This window comes from Nelumbo lutea, chromosome 1, assembly GCF_056320005.1.
Source record: "Nelumbo lutea isolate HS-2025 chromosome 1, American lotus-T2T, whole genome shotgun sequence".
Lineage (NCBI taxonomy): Eukaryota > Viridiplantae > Streptophyta > Magnoliopsida > Proteales > Nelumbonaceae > Nelumbo > Nelumbo lutea.
In genome coordinates, this window is record NC_142684.1 from 17,981,669 (window position 1) to 18,005,563 (window position 23,895).

The 23,895-nt window shown below is 40.4% G+C and overlaps 1 protein-coding gene across 11 annotated transcripts in view; it reads right to left on the reverse strand.

Annotated features, from left to right (window-relative positions):
* Positions 1-23,535, reverse strand: part of LOC148873770 (uncharacterized) — a 77,689-nt gene extending 54,154 nt beyond the window's left edge. For 3 of the 11 annotated variants that reach the window (XM_088963597.1, XM_088963605.1, XM_088963607.1), the window contains exons 1-4: positions 22,847-23,259; positions 17,885-22,188; positions 829-952; positions 5-87 (exon numbers count right to left, since the gene is read on the reverse strand). In XM_088963597.1, the coding sequence (XP_088819723.1) occupies positions 5-87; positions 829-952; positions 17,885-21,943 (4,266 nt within the window). In that variant the 5' untranslated portion in view covers positions 21,944-22,188; positions 22,847-23,259. Of the gene's footprint in view, positions 1-4; positions 88-828; positions 953-17,884; positions 22,189-22,846 lie in introns of all 11 variants that reach the window. The other 8 variants (XM_088963601.1, XM_088963606.1, XM_088963602.1 and 5 more) reach the window with 7 other exon arrangements.
* Positions 23,536-23,895: the final 360 nt, after the last annotated feature.

Below are 23,895 nucleotides of genomic sequence, written 5' to 3' on the forward strand. Positions count from 1 at the left end.
ATACCTCTTGACAACCCCCTCCACAAAACCATGTTTCAAAAACCATTCCCTTATGCATACCCTTTTCATGTATACATGCTTCATGATCTGTTGAAAAAAAAAATTACAAGTTTGAGTAGCCATAGCTCAATCAAAAAAAAAAAAAAAAGAGTAACCATAGATGTCTAAATGATCCTGGGCAGTTTTACTTATGAATTTAAAGTCATACCATTAGGCACATCATATCTCTTTTTTCTAAAGTAGAAAAGGTTTTATTGAAAAAAAAAATGCAAGGGATTGGTGAGATAATACTCCACCAAAAAAGCCTCTCATAAAAAGGCAATGCATTGACTCAAACATTTAAACATACTCTACAACCAAATCTACAAAATTTTACATCCACAAGAAAACTGATTATTCATTTATTAGGAATCATTTTCAGTGATTGAGATTAGAAGACAATTCATTTCAAATAGAATGGAAAAGGACCAAATTCAAATCAATGTCAGTGGTCAAGCCAGTTGGTTTGATGGGTCTATCCAAATTTGGTCCATAATTACCTGGTCCATTGGCTTATTCAGCCAAATTCAGGTCTCCATATATTGAAAAAGTTTAGGGGGCACATTGTGATCAGTATGACCCAAAAATGATCTTCAATGGAATGATAATTATGTTCTAACCAAATTCTCCTTGATTATTTACTTTATACAAGTTCAAAGTGCAGTCCATGAACACCACATTTATTAAGTTCAAAGTGCAGTACTCATGGAACATTTCAAGTCTCCAGCCAAAATTCAAAATCAATGCATCACATATAATAGTTATAATAACAAAAGGGGTAAAAGTTACATTTGTGCTCGCATTGTGAACATTTTAGCACGAGGAAGGAATCTGAAGCCTCTTGCACATTGACCACATAACCACAAATCCAACATGTGCAGTTCGGGCAATACCAACTGCCTTCAGGGAGCTCCTGTGTAAAGAAAGAGATTTTAGTACACATAGTTGAACATATCCACAAATAGCACACCTACTTTCTTTTAACCTTGCTAAAAATCTATTAAACAGAAGCAGTACCCATATTGAAGTGTTCAATAAAACAGGAAAATATACCTCCGATTTATCATTTATTCAAATAACATAAAATAAATATTAATTCAAAACTCATATAATACAATACTAATTTAAAATGGCTCATCAATTAAATAACACAAAACAAATACCAATTTTATTTTTTTTATCAATAACATCAATTTCATTAAATTAAGAGAATAGAGGGAAAGGAATACAAAGGGAGATAAAATAAAGCAGTAACAATCCCTTCCTCATTCCTGAAGACTCCTCCAATCCCAGAGGGCCCTGGATTCCTTACACTGCTACCATCAAAATTCAGCTTTAAAAAGCCAAGGGGGGGGGGGGGGGGGGGGGGGGAGGGGGGACCAGAACGAACAAAGAGTCCTTTTGCATCTTGCAGTGAGAGCAATCTCTTTCCAATTTCTTAGCAAGTCATCCATAGGACAATCTGAAAACAACTCCAAAGATTTTAGCCAGTGGACCGCTCTTATAAGGATTTGCTCTAACAAATCTTCCAAAGTTTTTTCCTTGTCAGAAAATATGTGTAAGTTTCTTTCTTCCCACAAAGGCCAACAAACCGCTGCCCTAATACACCTCCACATAGTCTTCCCTCGCTTCTTAGGCCAACTGAAAAAAAGATGGGGAAAACAAACCTTGGACAGTCTCCGGAGGATACCAAGAACACCCAAAACGGGAGAAAACCCACTCCCAAACAGATTTAGCAACCTTGCAAGAGACCATGAGGTGGTAGCCAGATTCCCCATCAGCTTTACAAAGAGCACATCTATTAGGAAGTAGACAATAGTTGGGTCTTTTTCTTTGGAGTAAGTTTAAAGTGTTGATTCTTTCCAGGAAAATTTCCCAACAAAAAAACCCCACCCGAGGAGGAATAGGTCTGCTCCAAATTTCCTTAACTGGAAATGACAACCCCAGGAGGGTAGGAGGCTGAGTTAAAGTTTCAAAGTCTTCCTTAGCAGGGTTTAGGAAAACACCCTCAAGGGAGGCTAGCAGAGCTACTAGGCTATCCAAGTCTGTATCCCTAATTGCCCTACGCAGGCCAAGGTTCCAACCAAAGCCCGAAGTGGAAGCTGAAGGGACTAAGAAAGAAGAAATGGGTTCATTTTTCAAGTCTAAAAGAGCATACAAGGAAGGGAACTTGTCTTTCAGAGGAGAATCCCCGACCCAAAGATGTTCCTAGAAAACTAATTCGGTTACCAGAGTTTAGACCATACCTGATCCAAGGGGAGAAAACTAGAAGTAGATCGTGGATGGATTTCCAAGGAGAAGCAACTGAAGCCCTTGCCAAGATTCCAGGATCCCAGCCATTGTCTTCCAGCCCATGAATGCTAGCCACAATCTTAGTCCACAATTTATCCCTTTCCAAAGAGAACCTCCACAACCACTTCCCCAAAAGAGCCATGTTCCTTTTCTAGAAATTACCAATCCCTAGACCTCTTATTGTTTTACACCTAGAGACCACCTCCCAACTCACCCTATGATCTCTCTTCTCCTCTCCAGGCTCCCAGAGAAAGTTCCTTATTAATTTTTCCAAAAGATTTGAAACCTTCGAGGGGATCTTAAACACTGACAAAAAGTAAACAAGAAGGTTAGCTAGGGTAGATCTAATGAGAGAGACTCTTCCACCTAAAGAAAGATAACTCCTCTTCCAGGCCGCTAGCCTCTTCTCAAACCTCTCCACAACCGGAGCCCAAAAGCTGACACTCCTAGGATTATCTCCTAAAGGGAGGCCCAAGTAAGACAGGGGCCAATCCGTAATAGCACAACCTAGCTCATCTGCAGATTCCCTTAGGTCTCTTTCGTTCACATTCACTCCCGCCACACAACTCTTGTCGAAGTTTACCTTGAGGTTAGATACCTGCTCAAAAAGTTGTATTGTCAACTTTAGAGTATGGATCCAACCGAGGTTCCCTCCTTCACAGAAAAGGATAGTATCATCTGCAAACTGTAGAAGAGTTAAGGGAACCTCCTCCCTTCCTACTCTCCACCCTCTTATCAGATTCCTCGAGTCTGCTCTATGGATCAAACGCCCAAACACATCAACAATAAGGGTGAAAAGAAAAGGGGAAAGAGGATCTCCTTGTCTTAGACCTCTCAACGCCGGAAAGAAGTCAACCACAGTCCCGTTCACCAGGATAGAACAATGGCAAGTCCTAACACAGCCCCAGATCCACTTGCACAACCTGTCACCAAAACCAAAACTCCTCAACACCTCCATCAAGAATGACCAATCAACCAAATCGAAAGCCTTCTCCAGATCCAATTTGCAGACCACTCCCTTCTTCTTTGACTTTCTAAAGCTCTCCAAGCTCTCATTTGCAATGAAGATATGATCGGTGATCTGTCTTCCCTCCACAAAAGCACTTTGATTGGGTGCAATAATAGAGGGGAGCACCTTCTTTATCCTGAGAGACAGCACCTTAGCAATGATTTTGTACAAGCTAGTCACCAGACTAATAGGTCTAAAATCTTTTGGTTGAGAGGCATCTTTCTTCTTTGGGACTAAGGCAATGAAAGTTGAGTTCAACCCCGGGTTTATTACACCCCTCCTGTGGAACTCCTCAAAGACCAAAGCAAGATCATTCTCCAAGATATCCCAGCAATCCTGGTAAAAGGCCATTGTGAACCCATCTGGACCCGGAGCCTTTGTCCTATCCATAGAGAAAGTTGCTTCCTTTACCTCCTCCATATCGAATCTTTTTTCTAGCCACTCTCTCTTCTATGCACTTAGAGTCGGCCAATCCAAACCCTCCAACCACACTCTCTCATTCATAGGCCTTCTAAAAATAGATTTGAAGTGATTTACTAGGGCCTCTGCAATTTCAGCCAAGTGAGAAAAAACTGTTCCATCAACTTCTGAGTTAGAGATGTAATTCTTCTTTCTCCTTCCATTTGCCACTAAATGGAAAAGCCATGTGTTTCTGTCTCCCTCCCTTAGCCACTTACATCTAGATTTTTGCCTCCAACTGATTTCCTCCTTGATCAGGATGTCCTCCAACTTCCTCCTTAAAACCCATCTCAACTTCCTTTCTTCCTCTCCAAAGGGGCCTCTCTCTTCCTTCAGGTCCAAATCCTCAATTTGCTCCACCAGAACTTGCTTTGTCTCTTCTAATCTTCCAAATTCCAGCCTATTCCACTCCTTTAATTGAGATTTTAGGTATTGGAGTTTCTTGTGGAACCTCATTCCCTCCCAATCAACTACCAGATTCACTTGCTCCCACCACTCTCTTATTTTCTCAATGAAACCCGGATAAGACAACCACATATTTTCAAACTTGAAAGGGGTAAGCCCTACTCCTCTTAAATCCTCTTTTACCAAAACTATTGGCCAGTGGTCTGAGGTGAGTCTAGGGAGAGCCCCAGAAGTAAGGTTGCCCCAATGATCCTCCCAATCTGTTGAGAACAAAAATCTGTCCAATTTAGAGAAAAATGGCTGAGATTGAAGGTTGGACCAAGTGAAGTTATTATTTAGGAAAGGAAATTCTTTGAGATTAAAAGAGTCCACAAATTGGTTGAACTTCCTCATACTTGTTGTCACTCTCTGTCTGGGGTTGTTGTTTCCTCCATAAATCTCACTACATTAAAGTCCCCTCCCACACACCAGGGTCCATCCCAAAGGCCTCTAATGTCACTCAATTCTTCCCATAATTTCTCCCTTTGCCTATAGTCATTGGGGCCATACACATTTGATAGTACCCATTCATACCCATCGACCACCTATTTGAACTTCAAGGAGACAGAGTGATCTCCAATTAGCTCCTCCACACCTAAGAGAATCTCTTCTTTCCACAGGGTCACAATCCCTCCCGAGGAACCCCACGAAGGAGCAGCCACCCACTTAATACCTCTAGAACTCCACACACTCCTTACCCAGCTGCAATCAAAATCCATTCTTTTGGACTCCTAAAGCATAACCACATCCGGATTGAACTTCTTAATTACCTCTTTGATTGTTGCTCTCTTCCTAAAGCTGCCCAACCCCCTCACATTCCAACTTAGGATTCTCGTTGAAAACTAAAGGCTTTAACCCTAAGTCCTCCAAGAACTATTCAGACCATTTTCTTCTAATCCCTTTCACTTTGAACTTCTTGTCCCCCTCAATATCTTTTTTTAATCTCTCCACTTCACTCAGCCTTCTAAACTTCAACTTGCTGTCCTCTTTATTCTGCATGTAGGCTTTTAGGTCATTCGGGTTCTTCAGCTTGCACCCCAACTTTTTCACAAACTCTGCAACTGACTCTTCCCCAAAAGTTTCCTCTTTCCCTAAAGAAGCACTCTCTTCACTCCTAGGAAGCTTCTTGTTCCTTCTCACTTTACCTCCAACCACAACCCTGTCTGTCCCCTCTAGGCTCCCTCTCTGCAAATCCTTCCTTTCCACTTCACCCAAGAGGCTTTCTAAGATTTCCCTAATTATTGTCTCTCTACAAGATTCCTCACCCACTTCCCCCCCCCCCCTGTAGACTCATTGTGGCTTTCAGACCAAGGGCTTCCGACTCTTGGTTGGGAAGAGAATCTGGTACAAGAGATACAGAGCGCTCATCAGTATCCAAAACAGAATTGACAGAGTTGAGGGATTTACCTGAGGTAGAGAAGTGAGGAGAAAGCAAAGGCGAAGGAGAGGTAGTCACTTTCTTTTTTGGGAAAACAGAGCACTCTGTCTCCCAGAGATGGAGGAGGGAAATCCCTGTCGTTGTATCAACACAAAGACCCCTTTCTGTACCGAAGTATGTACCTCTCTGTGAAGTACCCTTGTTCTGCTCTGAGAAAACCCGGGCAACCTCCTTTCCGGCCTCTTGCAAAGCACTAGAACTGAGGGGGAGCTCAGCCAGTAAAGGGTTAAATTCAAACACCCGCTCCTCCCCCTCCACTTTTCCTTCCCCCACCGAATCCCCTAAGAACAAACAGTCCAGGCTAAAAGAATCACTGCTCTGACCTTTAAATAGAGCTTCAACTGCCGCACTGCCTGAACTCCCACAATCATTTGAACTGTCAACATGATCAGAAACTGAACCGCAGCTCAACCAGCCTTGATCAACCTCTTCTTTCTCTTTTGGTCTATCTCTCAAATAGCGTCGGTTCGAGCGATCAGAAAGACTGAGATTTAGCTCGTCGTCGGTTGCCCGTCGGACCCAGCACAGAGGCCGGCGCTCTCTAGCCTTGTTCGTAGACTTCGCCCCTCCACAGTCGAGAGGGCGAGACTTAGATGACAACTCCCATGCCTGCCCCGCCCCACGTGATGACTTAAGTTGTCACGTGGGCTTTTAAAACTGATAGGAAGTTTACCCACTTGCCCAACCGGCTCGATCATTCTTAGAGCCGGTTCGGAGAGAGACTTAGCGCGCGAACCGATCTTTCCCAACTTAGCCACATCAGCATAGGACGGGCCAGCCTCTTTACACAACCCTTCTTCAAAAAAAATTGAAAAAGAAGCCAAAATAGGAAGGCTTCGAGACTTGGGACACCCCTGCCCCTGTTCCCCTTCCTCTGTAAAATGCCCACACTCAACAGACTTACCCGCCAGCCCCTGAAGGCCACGTGTACACCCCCCAGCGAGCTTGTCAGAATCTTCAACCTCTGGTCGTCTTCCCCAAAGCAAAGCTTCAACTTCTGAAACTAACCAGACCTTGTGCCAAGCTTCTTCTGAGAGAACTTTGAAGATCCGCAGCATGTTCTCCGGATTGATCCCAGCAACCTTGAGTTCCACCGCTCTCAAGTTACTTAAGTTAGCCTCCAACAAAACTCCACCCATCGCTCTAGTAATTTTCCCCAGAATAAGGTCATTCCAAAGGTTGAAGGGAAGACCGAGAAGTTTAATCCAAAAACTACCGGCTCTGGGTTCAACTTCATTGCAATCTGGAGCCCAATTCTAGACCTTAATCAGGCTTCCTTCTACAAGGAAAGAATTGAAGAACAAAGTCTTATTTCCAATATCTAGGAGGGCTTTATTTTCAGCAATAGGTAGCAACAATACATCTTCCTCTGATCCCAACCTCTCTGTTAAAACTTCTAAAACTTTCATCCAGTCTTCTAACACCCTTTCTGCCACTAAAACCACCATCTTCTCTCCTAGCTCCCTCTCCCTTCTTCCACTGCTACTCGTCAGAGAACAGATGAGCTGGACACCAAAACTTCAGGGTAAAGCTTTGGGCGGAGCACAGAACAATCCTTTGAGCCAAGGGCTTCTTCTACTCTACCTTCGACCTCCAAGAGAAAAGCCTGAAGATTAGAAGCGAAAGAAGCCCACCCTCTTCGCTTCAGACCTTCTGGAATACACAACACTTGCTTTTTGTTAAAACCAAAGAATTTGGTGACCATAATGAACCACCCTTTTCCATTCCTTTTTAGCACCGCTTCGAACCTCTTGTTCTCACAGGTCAACAAGTTTCTCCAACCTTCTTCTCGAAAGGAAATTACAGCTCCATCTACAAAACCTTTCAGCCACACACAGACCTCCTCTAGTAGGAGAACCGACGCCCTGCTCCCTTCTCTGATTTTCAAAAGAGCCTTCCCCTTTGTCCTTCCCTGCTCAAAGAGGAAAGATTTTGCTTCAATGGACAAATCCAGTCTCCATTTCCCCGCCAACTTGAACTTCCTCTCCTCTCCCATATTCTTAACAGTTCAGTCCTATTGCTTGGCTAAGCTATCTCCTCTCCCTTACCAATTTACAACACCATATTAACCACATTGAAGCACTCAGCAGAGTAGGATAATCGCCCCCTGGTTTGTCTATTTAATTTGAAATATCCAAACAATAAGCAAAAATAAATAATAAATGTTGAAATAAAGATTATATGATAATTCACAATGCTAGACTAGATAATGAACAACATGAGACGCATTCCACTTGGAGCAGAAGAACAATAACTCAGAAACTAGTCACAGTAAATTCTGAAACATATCTGACAAAAAAACAAAAACAGATATAGCTCTAGTTAACAACAATGCATACACCAAGTACATCTTAATGTCATATGCACCTCTGTTGTCAAAAGCATCAAAACTCAAAGGTAGAATTATCTCCTCTCCCAACACTCTTGCTTGGTCTAAGTGATTGTACTGCTCGTTTCCTTTGCTTTCTCTGTTCTTTGTTGACCATGGGACCCGAAAAAGGTGAAATTACCTCAGTGAAATTCCATGGCAGAAACTATGCACTTTGGAAGTTTCACTTTCAGTATTTTGTTGAAGGAAAAGGACTGTGGGGCTATATTGATGGTTCTACAGTCATGCCCAATACTAGTGATGCGAAGGTGCTGAAGCAATGGAAGATATAAAATGTACAAGTTTGTCTTGGATTCTTGGACTGTCACTGTTAATGTTGCAATTCCAATGGGGGGACTCAAGATTGCACATGACATGTTTGAATACCTTGAGAAGGTGTATCAGCAGTCAACTATGTCTAGACAATATTAGATACAGACATATGTTCTTATGCTCAGGGGGAGAAAAGAATTCAAGAGTATGCTGGTTTCGTGAACCTTTGGACTGAATATGAGTTGGTTCACCTGGGGGATTTGTCTACAAACTGTTTTTTTTCTTTGATATTAAAATAAAATAAAGTTTCATTAAAAGAAAACAAAAAGATACATCATATTCAGGTGTTAAGGCAACACCCAACTATAGTAAAAAATACAATAGAACTTTTCAATTACACATCAAAACAAGCTATTCAAATTTCCATTTGAAAACTCAAAACTTCGCCAAGGTCCTAACTAGAACTTATCTATACTCTAGTAATAAAAAGACCCAATCTGCAACAGATTTGCCAACAGCCGCCATCATCCTTTCCAGCTTACAAGCTTTATCTTTAAAAATCCTTCTATTTCTTCCCTTCGTATGTTCCAGCAAATTGCAAATGGTATGCACCTCCAAACCATCCTTGCTTTCTTCATTCCTCTTATCTTTGGCCATGATGAAAATATTTCTGCAGGTACCACACCCCCTTCTTCTCTCCAACATTTTTAAGACTCTTGGGTCCCAGATGACCACCAATCATCTTTGAGTTTTTCCACCTCACTTTCCTCGTCCTTTTTTTTTCTCTTCCACAGCTCCTTCTCTTACAAGAGTTTGTCCTAAACCTGGGTTGGTGATCTTCAAACCCATTCTCTCTACCCACTCTCTTAATGGGATCTCATCAGACCTAACGCCTTCACCTACTTTACTCCCCCCTCCTGGGTCCCTGCCCCCTTCTGTCTCTTTTCCCCCTAACCACTCCCTATCCTTCTCCCCTATCTTCCTTTCCCCTCTGTTTTGTTTGACTACTATCTTTGTTGTCTTCCCTTCTTCCACTTACACCATCCAACATTAGCACCCAAAAACAAAAGAACAGAGTTACCTTGGAGGGAAGGGGTATCTGTAATAACATGACTCGAAGGGGCATTAGTACTAACAGTCCTATCCCCCTGTTTGGTGTTGTTGAAGATTAATTAGTTTTATGATGTTTTTCTGAGTAGATGTTTTATGTTAGTTGTCAGATAAGAGGTGGGGACCACAGTAGTTATGTGAGTCCAAATTTTATTATGTTTTTGAGTGTTATATATGCTGTTTTATGTTTTTCCGCCCTATAAGGGCATAGTTGTCTTTGTACTGTTCTATTATTTTAGTATAAATAATAAGTGTTTTCAACTTCTTCTCTCTTCAAGAAACTACTTTCTTTTCATATTTTTTGATTCAGCAGATTCCTACTTAGTATCAGAGCATCAGCTAGGGTTTCTTGAAGCATTCTCATGCAGCCCTAGATCAGCCGATTGCAATGAAGTAGTAAAGGGCTGATCGATCTGCTATAGATTGCCCAGTTCTTGGAGTTTTTGTTGGGATCTAGACATCAGGAAGGTGATCTACTGTTCGGTATCAAAATCAGGAAGAACTGGAGTACGGGGAAGAGTCCTAGAAAAGTTGGACTCTTTGTTTTTGATCTGATCTTGGGCGCCCAGGTATTGTTAGTTTTCTTTTGATTTTCTGAAAATGGCGGTTTGGTTTCTGAAATTTTCTAGGCCTCCTGGAGTGATCGATTCACGTTTCTCTCTGTTGGGAGGCGTGGGGAGGAGAGATTTCCCTCCAGCTAGGGTTTTCTTCTTTCGGAATGGTTGGTTTCTGTGTGTGTGATATTAAATTATTTTTTGAAGGTCTCAAATCTATTTTTTTCCTTACTGTTGAACTGTTTGAAGTAAAATGGAGAGTTGGAATACCGAGATGAAATCTACCGGTACTGTGGGACTGAGTGTTGGAGGTAGTAGTGATATTTTTGGGTTTGGTCGTGAGGTGAATGGAATCTACCTTCTGGATGAGATTCCGAGACATCAGGGTCATCATGTTAGCAGTAGCAGTAGTAGTGGGTCAGAATCAGTGAACCAGATTATGCTTTGGCACAATCGCTTGGGACATCTTTCTTTGAAATGTCTTTTCCCGAAGTTGTTTGAGTCTGTTCAATTATCTACTTTGGAGTGTGAGAGTTGTCAGTTAGGAAAGCATTGTAGATAGTCTTTTAAACTAAGTAATAAAATAAGTACTTCTGCTTTTAATATTGTTCATACTAATGTATAGAGGCCATATCAAATCCCTTCCATGAGAGGATTTCGTTACTTTCTCTTGTTTGTGGATGATTATACACGATATTCTTGGATATATTTGATGAGATCACGTGATGAGGTGACTAACTTAGTACGACAATTTCACCAAATGGTTCTCACACAATTTGGAGTGAGAACTAAGGCTTTTAGATCAAATAATGACAGAGAGTACTTTGAAAATGACCTAACCACGTATCTCTTAGAACATTGTGTAATTCATCAGAAAAGTTGTGCATATACACCGCAACAAAATTGAGTTGCTGAGAGGAAAAACAGACACATTGTGGAGGTGGCAAGAAGTCTTATGGTGTGTGCTTCAGTTCTTGTTCAGTTCTGAGGAGATGCAATTCTTACAGCCATACACTTGATTAACCATGTTCCTTCACAGACTTTGGGGTTTAAGGTGCCATTTAGCCTTCTTTTTCCAAATGGAGAGATATTTCATATACCTTTGAGGGTTTTTTGTTGTGTTTCTTTTGTTTACACTCTTGGCCCTCATCACAATTAATTGGATCCTAAGGCCAAGAATTTTGTTTTTCTTGGGTATGCTCAGAACCAAAAGGGGTATTGTTGTTATGACCCAGTGTCGAGGAGCTGATTTGTCACTATGGATGTTACCTTTTTGAATCCACATTCTTCCTCTCGAGTGGTTCTCCTCAGGGGGAGAGTTTTGGGGAGAAGAACTCACAATCTATTCCTCTTCCTATTTCTGTGGTGCCTCCATCAATTCAGTCAGCATCTACTTCAGTTCAGCCAGCACCTGCACCTCCAATTTCATTACCTGAGCCACTATGCGCAGCCTCGCAACAATATCAGCGCCGGCAGATGATGGTTGACTCCACACATCCTCAACCCACACCACTCTCTGTCAGTCCTTCCGAAACTCCAAATTCGGCATATACAGTTCCAGGTATTCTTCTTGAACCTGAGCCTGTTATGTTTTCTGATGATAATGTTTCTGTCCCTAACACCATTGTTGCAGCTGATCCCACTGACCTTGATCTTCCCATTGCACTTCGTAAGGGGAAGAGAAAGTGTACAGCCCACTGCATTTCACACCATCTTTCCTACAGTGCCTTATCACCCTCCTACCGTGCTTTTCTTTCTTCCCTGGATTCTGTGTCTATACCTAGGAATGTTACTAAGGCTCTCTCTCCAAACCTAAGTGGAAAACAGCCATGCAAGATGAGATGGATGCTTTGGTCAAAAACCAAACTTGGAAAATAGTTGATCTCCCCCCAGACAAGGAGACAGTCGGATGCCGATGGGTATTCACAGTGAAATATAAGGCCGATGGCAAGATAGAAAAGTACAAGGCAAGGTTGGTAGCAAAAGGGTATACTTAGACCTATAGTGTTGATTATCTGAAAACCTTTTCACCATTAGCTAAGATGAGTTCAGTTCGTATCATTTTATCTCTAGCAGCCACCTATTCATGGCCCTTGTTCCAGCTTGATGTCAAAAATGTTTTCCTTAATGGTGACTTACAGGAAGAGGTATATATGGACACTCCAATAGGCTTTTATGAAAATGTTGGTAAAGGAAAGGTGTGCAGACTCAGAAAATCTCTGTATGGATTGAAATAATCACCGAGGGCTTGGTTTGACAGGTTCAAAGGGGCACTCATCCGTTTTGAATACACACAGACACAGTCTGATCACACCCTCTTTGTGAAGAGGAGAGATGCTTTGGTGTCAATTCTAATTGTGTATGTGGATGATATAGTGGTGACAGGAAATGATCTCGAGGAGATTGATGGTCTCAAAAAATCATTGCAGCAAGAATTTGAGATCAAAGATCTTTGTGAGCTCAAATACTTCTTAGGGATTGAAATTGCAAGATCCAAGCATGGGATCTTCATTTCACAGAGAAAATATGTACTTGACCTACTGCGAGAGACTGGGAAGTTGGGGATCCTATTGATCCAAATCACAGAATTAATGGTGTGGGTGATGAATTGGTAAAGGATGTGGGGAGATATCAAAGAATGGTGGGCCGACTGCTGTATTTGTGTATGACATGACCAGATATTTCTTATACTGTCAGTGTTGTGAGTCAGTACATGCATACACCTCGAGTTCGGCACTAGGAAGCTATTGAGAGAATACTTGCATATCTGAAAAAGCACCCTAGCAGAGGCATTCTTTTCTCAAATCATGAGAATCTGAAGTTAGAATCCTATACAGATGCAGGCTGGGCAGGATGCTTAGATGACAGGAGGTCTACATCAGGAGTGTGTACCTTTGTAGGTGGAAACTTGATCTCCTGGAAGAATAAGAAGCAAGCGGTTGTGGCAAGGTCAAGTGTAGAGGCTGAGTATAGATCCATGGCTCATGGTGTCTTAGATCTTCTTTGGGTTAGATCTCTTTTGAGTGAGATTGGTGTGAAAGCAGAGGAACTTATGATGTTATACTGTGACAATCAGGCTGCAATCAATATTGCCCACAATCCAATTCAGCATGATAGGATAAAACACATTGAAGTTGATAGACACTTTATAAGAGAAAGGGTAACAACCGGAGAAGTTTGTTTGCCTTATGTCTCTTTAGCGTTGCAGCTGGCTGATGTTCTCACTAAAGGGGTGGCAAAGAACAAGCTTGAACATGACCTACGCAAGTTGGGAATTTGTGACATTTACTCCCAACTTGAGGGAAAGTGTTGAAGATTAATTAGTTTTATGATGTTTTTCTGAGTAGATGTTTCATGTTAATTGTTAGATAGGAGGTGGGGGCCACAGTAGGTAAGTGAGTCTGTGTTATATATGTTGTTTTATGTTTTGCCGCCCTATAAGGGCATAGTTGTCATTGTACTATTCTATTATTTTAGTATAAATAATAAGTGAAGGGGTCGGCCAGATTATTGCTCTCTTTTCTTTTCAACTTCTCTTCTTCTCTTCTTCTCCTTCTCTCTTCCTTCTTTCTTCAAGAAACTACTTTCTTTCATATTTTTTAATTCAGCAAATTCCTACTGGTGTAATCCTTTGGCTGGTCACTTTCCGGTGCTTTAAACCAGGGTTGAACCAAACCTGGTGCCTTAACCTTCTTTGGAGTATTAGTGTTCTTCCTCTAGCTGAACTCCTGTATTGTCCAACTAACCCTCTGTGTTTGCTCCTGACTCTGGCTTGTTTCCCCCTTTCTGGAATACAAGGCATTACCCTGAAATAGTTGGACATGTCGTTCAATCAACTGACTACTATCTATGTTGCCTTCCCTTCTTCCACTTACACCTTCCAACATTAGCACCCAAAAACAAAGGAACAGAGTTACCTTGGAGGGAAGGGGTATTTGTAATAACATGACTCGAAGGGGCGTTAGTACTAACAGTCCTACCCTCCTGTTTGGTGTATTAGTCTGGCCTTGTGAAACTTGAGGGTCTAGGTGCTGATTGAAAAAACTCTCCAAATTGTATTCTTCCAACTCTACTGAGGGATTTTTCTCCAAGCCCTGAATACTTCCAATACTAGAAAGTTCATCTGAACTGGTATCACCTTCCTCTTCTGAACTGCTGCAATTAGAGTCGTTGGGATCCCCACTAATATATATGTTATATGTATGCATACATTTATATATTTATATTTTAAAAAATATGGTTGAATATGTTTGAATCTTTTTTAATAGGATTGTAAATTTTAATTTTTTAAATAAAATAAAAAAGAAAAACTAAAGGGTTGACATTATAAAAAGTCACAAAGAGTGGGGGTGTGGGGACGGGGATGGGGATAACCAGATGTGAGGGATTTGGAGTCGCTTTCCATTGGATACATAGGTCAACAAATAGTTTGGTTGACACTATGGCCAAACAAGGGACAAAAGGGGATCAATTATTTTGAGAACTCTTGTTTGAGCATCAAGTGTAATAGCAATAGCTGGACTTAGGTGGTAGTTTCCTCTACAATATTGAATGTTTGTACAAGAGTGCCATATGATGTCAGATACTTCAATTTTTAGCTTAATTTTTGTATCCAATACCATATCCAGCCATGTCCAATGTTATAAAAGTGCAAGGCACAAAAATAGCACAAGAGCCTTTAGAGCCCGATGTGCAAAAACAATCAAAATAAAATACAAAAAAAAAAACAATAATGCATAAAAATGCAAACCTGAATTTTAAAAGAAATTAAATATTTTAAAAAACCCATTGGATCAATTTAAAACAATTCAAAGTGAAAATGTGGAAGTGATAGAAAACATATGTAAATTGTACCAAAGTGTTTCAAGCACTCAACGATTCATGTCAATTTATTTATTCATCTCCTAGTAAGTGTTTGTTAGGGTTTAATCAACACAAACATTGCTAAATGCTGTATTGAACCCTCAAAGACTTCAAAACCTGAACCAATAAGTAAGAAAGAACATAAAATGCTGTCCAATCAACATATTATTTTCTTTTTCTTACTAATTTTGTGTTTTTATATACTAATTTCTTCTTCTTTTCCTATAACAGAAATAGGGGTTCAGGCCCTATATTTTTTGAATTTTCTTTTCTTTCTTCTTTTTCTTCTCGTGAATATGTTGGACTATGTTGATTTTCTATACTTTAACATGAAGTTTATTCTTTTCTTATGAAAATTATGGATATTTATTAAGGATTATGGAACCTAGGGAACTACCCAAGGATACATGTTTTTACTTGAAAAAAATCCATCGCCTAGGCGACTAGGCGCCCCCCTGTCGCCTAGCCTCGCCTTGGTGCCTTGAAAGCTATGCTATTAGCAAAAACTAAAGCTTTAGGTATTTGATAGGTCTTTGTTTTTGTTCATTTTAAAAGTTAATAGACCATTACTAGTGTACAATCAAAAATATATGAACTCCTAAAAAACATATATGAATCCCTAAAAAACAAGAAAACAATCAATTTAAAAAAGGTGCATGTCTGGGCTGAGGCACAAGACACGCCAAGTTGGAATAGACTGTGCTTGGGTTCAGACAAGGGGCATGCCCTGAAGTGTGCCTCACCTGTATATAGGCTCACCATTTAAAACACCGGCATGTCTTTGACGCATCTGAGTAACATACATTTTCTAACCTGAAGATGAGAAGCTTGGCACATATCACATGTACCATTCCTTAATTAATAGTAACAATCATGGTTTGAATCCCCATTTAGAAGGTGAACGTTAAGGCAAGTACTGAGAAAAAAAGGTTTGGGACCATCAGCCACTGGGTGATCAAGGCTAAAGGTTGAGTTAAAAGTAGGCAGGCATATAAGTAGGTAGGTATAAAAGGATGCAGAAGAGGAAGAAGAAGGAGAGATGAAAAAGAAGAAATGTTTCGTCCTTTCCCTTTTTTTCCTTTAGGCTTTGTTTGTTTGCAGCACAATTTCATTTGCACTAGTAAAAATGCATGAGAACGCAAATGAAAAGAATGCAAATTCTGGTTCACTTTTGCTTTGGGTTTTACTTTTTTTTACTCAAGTTTTATTTTACTTCAATTGCAATTTAAACATACAAAATCAAGCAATAGCTGAAACAAAAATAAATCAAATTTTGCACTTAAATCATTTGCACTCTCATACTTGTACACCAATGCAAATAAAACAGCTCTGAAAACAAACCAGGCCTTAACAAATTTAAAAAAAAAAAAAAAAATCAAAGAATTTGATCATGCTTCTATAACCTCAACAAAGTACAACTTCATAGGCTAAGATAGGTTTCTGGTGCAAACCCAATTAGGGACCTTGACACCAGACCTGTCCCAATAGAGACAAGGCAAGGAAGGTTACCTGTTTAGATTAGTCCACTGTCATCCCTATTCCCTAGAGGGTTCAAGTATCAATCACAATAATATATGACAGAGAGAAAGTAAGAACGAGTGACTAAGCAACAGTATTGATAAATATAAGGCATGCTAGGCACATGTCAATGCAACAGATATGTCAGAAACAAGGTTGAACAATATGGAAATGTTTGTCCTTATTTATATACTTCAAAAGGTACACAAAATCCATTTCTTATGCAGATTACATGACTGTCTCATTGTTTTAGTACACCATTAACTTTGCATTTTGGTAACATTCAAAATGCACATGCAACCACATGCAGAAAAGCACATGCTCATATATTTGTATGCATTTACATGGAGTGGGACATGTCCATGATTTTAGATCTTTCCCATGTTTGATACCCCATATCCATGTCAAAATTCTGTCCTCCAGAAATGAAAGGTTTAAGCATTAAATAATATCAAGTAAAAATAGCCGGATGCTAGGGATGAGTCAAGCAACCTTGACAGTTCTAAGGGAAAGCACAGAATGTTTGGAGGGTTGAGGCAATGCATTGAAAGTAGATACTCAAGGGGTAGAGGGAAGAAATGACAAATGTGGATTTCATGGGTTGAGGGCCTAGAGATTCAAGGTCTGGTTGTGGTTTTGGTTTGGGTAAGCTCATGGGGCTTTGAGATCATTTTGTTGTTTTTTGGGGGTGTGCTTTCTTGTTATCTTGGACTGTGGTAACTTTTTGCTATGGCGGTAGATGCCCAAGGTGGTGGATATCATAATTTTTCCTTCTTTTGCTGTTGCTGGGAGTTGTGGTCACTTGTGGAGGATTTTGGTTTTTGGTCTTTTTCTTCCTCTTTTACATATGTGTGCTAACTGTACAGAGAATGGGCTTTGCTAGGGTAACTTTTTACTGCCTTTTGGTGTTTACCTCCACTTCCTTTCCTTAGTTGGCCTATAATGTCCACGTACAACTTGTATATTTTCTCTATTGTTTAATATACTTTTTCCAATTACCATATAAAACATCACAAAATATGTCAAAGTGGCACCAGATCCAAATGGTAAAGGAACATTATTAAATGCAGAACCATTGGACTCCTTCAAGAACTGAAATTAGTTTTCTCTTCAAAGTGGTCCAATCTGATGGTAGATGAGGATGGCAAAGTAGTTATCAGCTGGTTATCATTGAGCAGTGAAGTTGCTTGGACCGACCGGTTTATGTTTAGAGAAGCAAAAGTTTTGGCAACTTGCCTACACTGGTTCAGGCAGATCCCAAGAGAAACAAATAGCAATGGCAGATTCTCTAGCTAGAACAGGGGTTCCTAAGGAGGAACTTGGCATGGGGGATACAAGGCCCCAGAGGAGATTTGTAAGATTATATCTCTATTTTATCGGTTGCTGGTGTGTTCGGTACCATGCTGCTATTATTGTCCCCTTCATCTTCATAATTAGGGAGGTTCAGACCACTTTGAAACTGATATTTTAATAAATTACTGATCAACATGTGTATGTAACAGTGGCAGGAAACAAACCTGTGCAGACAAGCATGAATGATGAAAAGTTGATGGGCAGTTATCACAACATATCAACTCCCCACCATCTCCACAACGTCCACATGTATCATCGTTTTGATCCATCTCATCAACTTGCATTGCTTGCCTGCCACCTTTCCTGGACTTGTATTCAGAAGACCAAGCCTCAAGCTGGCATAGGGTGAATGACTTTCCAGACTCCATAAAAAGATTCATGCAAGGTCTATACAGCTTGAAACCTGCATGAACCTTGAACTCAGACACAGAAAATACCTTACGGCAACACTTGCAGAGTATACCATCCCTTGAAATCCAGCCATCTTTAACCACTAAATTATCTTTTGGGCTCCGATAGTGGATCACATCATTCACAAACACTACACCAGAATGAAGTAACCATGACAGCACTGACCTTGGCCCTGAGGACGACCACTTACCATCCTTGTAGTGCTTTCCACCCTTACCAGGACTTCGTGGAAGCAACTTGCAACTTCCCCTTTGACTTTTAAGCTTTCTAACAGATTTTGAAGATTTTGAGTTACAGACCATCTCCACAGTAGATCCCTTGGTGGAGGGGCTGAAATCCTTGTTTTTAATAATAGCAGCAATCAGAAGGTCATCATCCTCAATCTGACATCTATGCAATCTCTTTGGTCCATTTTCACTGTGGACTACAGATTTTCTTGACCTGCCAATTTTCTTGCAATTCTGGGAAGCAAGAGAAATACTGTTCACCTGCAAAGGGATTTCATCAATGCCATTCTCGAAGTGAAGTTTCCTTCTACGCTTCCTACTTGGGGTGACCACATGCAATTCATCTGATCCATTGCACTGGTGATGAAACCTCTTAAACTTGGATCCTTTTGCACCTTGATGCTGAAGACTGCTGGCAGGGGAAGATCTTCTGCGACTACTATCATTTCTTGCATTAGCTTTGCAACACTTCTGGTGTTCTTTTAGATGCATATGAGTCCTATTTCTTTGGTAACTCCGTGTTCTAACCTTCTGAGGTGATGATAGACATAACTTCTTTGATTTTCTGTTTAATTTGGTTGTCTTAATTTCAGAAATATTCTTAGACCTCTTATATGTCATCTTTGTTGATTTGATTTCTGTAGCCACAGATTCATGATCATTCTCAGGTGTTGATGATTCAGCAGCCCTGTGACTCTTCTCTTTTTTGAATGACGAAACTAGTTCCCCTTGGCCAAGTGAAAAATCAAAACTATCTTTCTTAATGTCCATATCAGATGATAAACCATCCCTGCAGACACTTCTCTTTCGAGAAGAAGACCGTGTTTCACGTCGCATTGTAACTTCTTGGATGATTTCAGGCATGCCTCTCTGAGAAAGATCCTCCTTTGGGTTCTCTATCATTCCATGGCATAGCTTTTCTTGAGGATAAAGAAGCATCTTCCGCTGTTCAACTGCAGATTGCTTGCATAGTTCAAGACCTGTTACAAAGTCTCCATTATGTCTAGAAGACAGCATACCCTCTTGTGTTCTTTCCATCACTGAATTCTTCAGCACATCTATCCCATTGACTTCCACATCCAAAGCAAAGGGCATACTTTCATCTGCTTGATCTATCACAGTATGTTGCACCAATGAATTATTTGCATTGGACCCTTCTGGCATAGAATGAATTGACCCTCCTGTCGCTAGGTTCACACCACTTAAAAATGTGCTTGAATTTTTAAGCAGATCAACTGATGAGTTCAAAGACACATTATTTACTTTAACCTCAGATTCACTTTCTATGACCCTTGCCTTGTTCTTTAGGTTTCCTTTGCCTACCTCTCCATCACAGCAAAGTTTCCTGCTAAACCCTTTGGAGCTATGGTTGAGTACAAGATCCTCATCTTCACAATTTTGTTGAATAAGCACTGAGCAACTACTGTCACCACCACCCTTCTGACTACAATTGCATACAATCCCCTCAGCCACACATTTAGAAACTAAAATAGTAGAAGACAAGCAAGTATCCACCTGTGCCAATGTGCCATTTGAATTACAAGCTGTTATAGAAATCTCATTTCTGCAGCCCAACTGATCCAGAGCAGATCTCTCTAACTGATTTTCCATCCTATCAATATCTTTTCTTTTATAAATAACAGCATTTTCCTTGCACAAATCAACCAATGCATCTTTAATAGCTTTCTTTTTCCTTCCGCGCCTCCTTCCAGAACTTCTTTCACCAGAGTTCTGGAGATCTCCAGCTTGTCCATCCATCATATTTACAGTTCCTGAAGTAGTTGGAGCATTATTCAGCACGCCATCTGGCCGGACACCTGTGATGTCTGAAAAGAGAACCGGTACAGAACTCAAATTCCAGCTGCTCATTTGATCATTTAAGGTTCCTGCAAGCTGATCTCTAATCTTACCTCTGGTATTTGCTCCAGGGAACCTACCCTTTTCCGTAGTTACATAAATTGGCATACCTTTCAATGTGTTTCCTTCCCCTCCATGTCGCCACTGACCAAGGGCCAAGAAATCCCCCTTGCTATATTGTTCCTTGAGAATATGTTCCTTAACCTCCTCAACCACTATATCTACAGTTCTAGTAGTGACAGGAAAAGAATCATGAGAATGAATATCCACCCGTGTGCCTAGTTCATGAGCTAACATCAAATCCCCAGCAATCTGCTCCCTAACTCCATCCACATTTTCCATTGCAAAAGCAACATCTGGCTTCTTGTCTAAATCAATCAACAATGAGTTCCTGTCTGCTTTAACTTCCTTTCCTCCTCTTAGTACACCAATCTTTTTGTTGATATACACCACAGTCACAAATGGATCTAGAAGATTCCAATGCTGAGCCAGCACAGCAGTACTATCCATCAGATGCATCTCTTTTTCAATATCTTTTAATGTATTACATAAGTCAGTCCAAAATTGGTTGATATTAGTCCACTGTTTCCCATAATGTTCCTGCATTAAACCACATCCATCAGCAAACAAACTTTCACCACAGGACTTCCAAGCTATATGGAATGCTCGAATAACTTTTCCCTTGGGTGATATATAGACTGAAGCCCAATAAGACCTGCTAATTATTTTCCTCTTTTCAAGGCTCCAGCCAGAAGCCTTAAATAAACGATCAATATGAGCACGGAGATTGGGACGAGGATCCCTTACAGAATTGCTCCTCTGCCACACATTAACCATGTCAGAGTTTAAAATAATGGATTCTTCGGATCTTTCATTGGAACCCAGAAGGGCTCCAGACTTGTCTTCAACAGTGATGCATGAATCAGCAACCAAAAGCTCAGGTGCAAAGCTTTCGTTAGGAAGAGGTTGACTAATTGCTTTACTTTCAAGGACTTTCTTTCCAGCAATTCCAAGAAAGCTTGACACTTTACACTTGTTTTCTGACGCTCTATAATTAAAAGCGTCACCATCATCTGCATGAACTTCACTGCCCATCTCTCCATGTTGCTTAAGAAAATAACAACTTGAGATAATACCCTCACTGGAAGATTCAACTAAATGGCATATTGTTGTTTGATTGATGTGGCATGATTCTGGATGAGAAGCAACAGAAAGAATTTCTTTCCTTTGCTCCAATTGAATCAAATCCCTTCCCACATCAGAACATTGAGTTGTAATTTTATCCTTGACATCAGAAATTTGATCAACTGACCATTGCATCCTCTTAGCTTTCACTGCAGCGTCATTCAACTTAGCTTTCACTGCAGCGTCATTCAAAGAAGTAGAGCTCTCAAGAAGGCTGCCAGACTTCGAAAGTCCTTTGCTAGTTCCATCCAGGTTCCCCTTCATACACTCAAAATCATCATTTACAGAACCAGAAACTTCCACAAATAAATCTTTTGTAGAGGACTGACTGGTTAGAACCGAATTTTCACTATTTGTGCATAGCAATGTATTTGGGCAGTAACTGTTCTCTGGTTCAAAATTGATAAGCCCAGTAACAAGACATCTCTTAGCAGCACTTCCTGATTCATTTCCATAGAAGACCTCCCTAAAAATTCGGTGCTCATCAATTGAACCTTCAAAGTCATCGTCATACAAACACTCAATTTCTTTGCTGAATAACATCTTTGCCAACTCCTTTCCACAGCTACATTGTTCTCAACATTTCTCAAAATAAATAATTAATTCAAATAGCCCCAACAAGCAAATAATTTCTCGTGGTGGAGTAAAATCCAGTTCTCCCTTCATTAAATTTAGAAGCCTTTGTCTACAACCTTGCAAATAAACATGGGGAAGGGAAAAGACCACAATGCATCAACATAAGAAAACTCTCAGTTCACGCCATCCTATTGTCACTATAAAACCTGCAACTAAAGACCAACACAAAAAGGAAAGAAAAAATAACGAAAGAGCATTAAGAAGCATTCTAATGCTCACATTAACTCTAGTATAAGATTTGTAACTACTTACTCCTTTTCTCTAGGAGAAAACCTACAGGAATTACTGAAAGTGCAGAATTCTCTATTATCTCCCAAGAGAAAATTACAGGAAGGAATCTCCCCCCTTGACACCCCAGACTCACAAAACACTGCAAACTAGAAATGTATTTTGAAAAATAAGATAAAAGAAAGTTAAATTTGTAGCATTTGGATCAAAACAGAAGCATAAATAAACTCGTGTAAACAAAAGCACGGCTCCAGAAAATCTAAAACGAACCTTGTAAAGTTAAAATCCACAGTCCTTCCCTAATACCAAATTTCACAAAGTTAAAGCATCATCCACATTAAGATTTCGACCTCAAGAAAAGAAACAGAGAAATGAACACGCAAGAGAACACCCAAAAAAAGACCATTTTGAAACCTCCTTTCATAAGAAGACTACCCAAAACACAACATTTAGCATACCAATTCCTCCCATTAAATCATGCAAGAAAACAAAGCTCAATTTTGGGAAAACGTGGAACACCCATTAAACTATACCAGTAGAGTAACAAATTTCATAAAGAAACTTCAGAACGAAAAGGCATACATGCAACACAAACACCTTGGAAATGACGGTTCCAGTCTTCAAGCGAAAGCAGCAAAGGGTTTATGACTAGGGTTAGGGTTTTCCCACAATTGCAGATGGTTCGGCCACGTTCAACAGCTAGGGCAGAAGAAGACGACGCAGAGAGCATAAAAGAACCGTCCTTTGGCTTCATCGCCTTCTAAAATAGACAGACCCCACTAGTAAATATCGAAGAGATGGTGGCTTTGGCTTTGGCTTTGGCCCTCTGGCTTTGGGAAACGCACACAATGTACCCGAGTGCTACACTCTCCAGTCTTCTCTCCCTGCTCTCCATCCATCATCCACCATCTCTCACCGACTCGCCATGTACGTATCTGTTGTTTTGTATGCTGTATATGTACTCGTCGTGGCCCCATTTTAAACACATCAGTCACACTGATTCTTGAAAAGTGAGCTTTTTTAAGTAGTCTTAACTCTTAACAAAGGTTTGAAAGAGAGAAAGACTGTGACTAATGTGACCACAGACATTAGACGAGCTCGTACCTTTTTGGGTTAGGTGGGTTTCGTCTTTGTATTTTTTTTACTTCTTTGCTTTGGGTTAGAGTTTTCCGCGTGCGTGCGTACATGCATGTCAAGACTGTGAAGAGATTCGAATGGTGTTCGGCACATGAATTATCCACGCAGACTGTACTGTGTAGCCTACTGGAAACGAGGAGACTTCGACAAATGTGATCGTTTTATAAGCTCTGATCGATTTTTTAATTTTCGCGATGATTTGGGTAAGTTTGATAAATTTAACAAGTTTGTTTTCACGAAAGTAAAGAGGCTCTGCCAACGAATGATGGTTCCACGCGCTTGTTGGAAAACAAATTCTTCATGGATCACAAGTTCGTTCCCGAATTAAGCGTATACCGAATGCATAGTGTAAACAGAATGATTTCGAGGACAATGGTTTAACATACTTTGAGCTTATGTGTTCCAAGAAAAAAAGAAGTGGAGGTGGAATTAATGGGTAATTCTAATCATTCATGGAGAAATAAATTCAATCTTTTGATCTTTTCACACTGCTG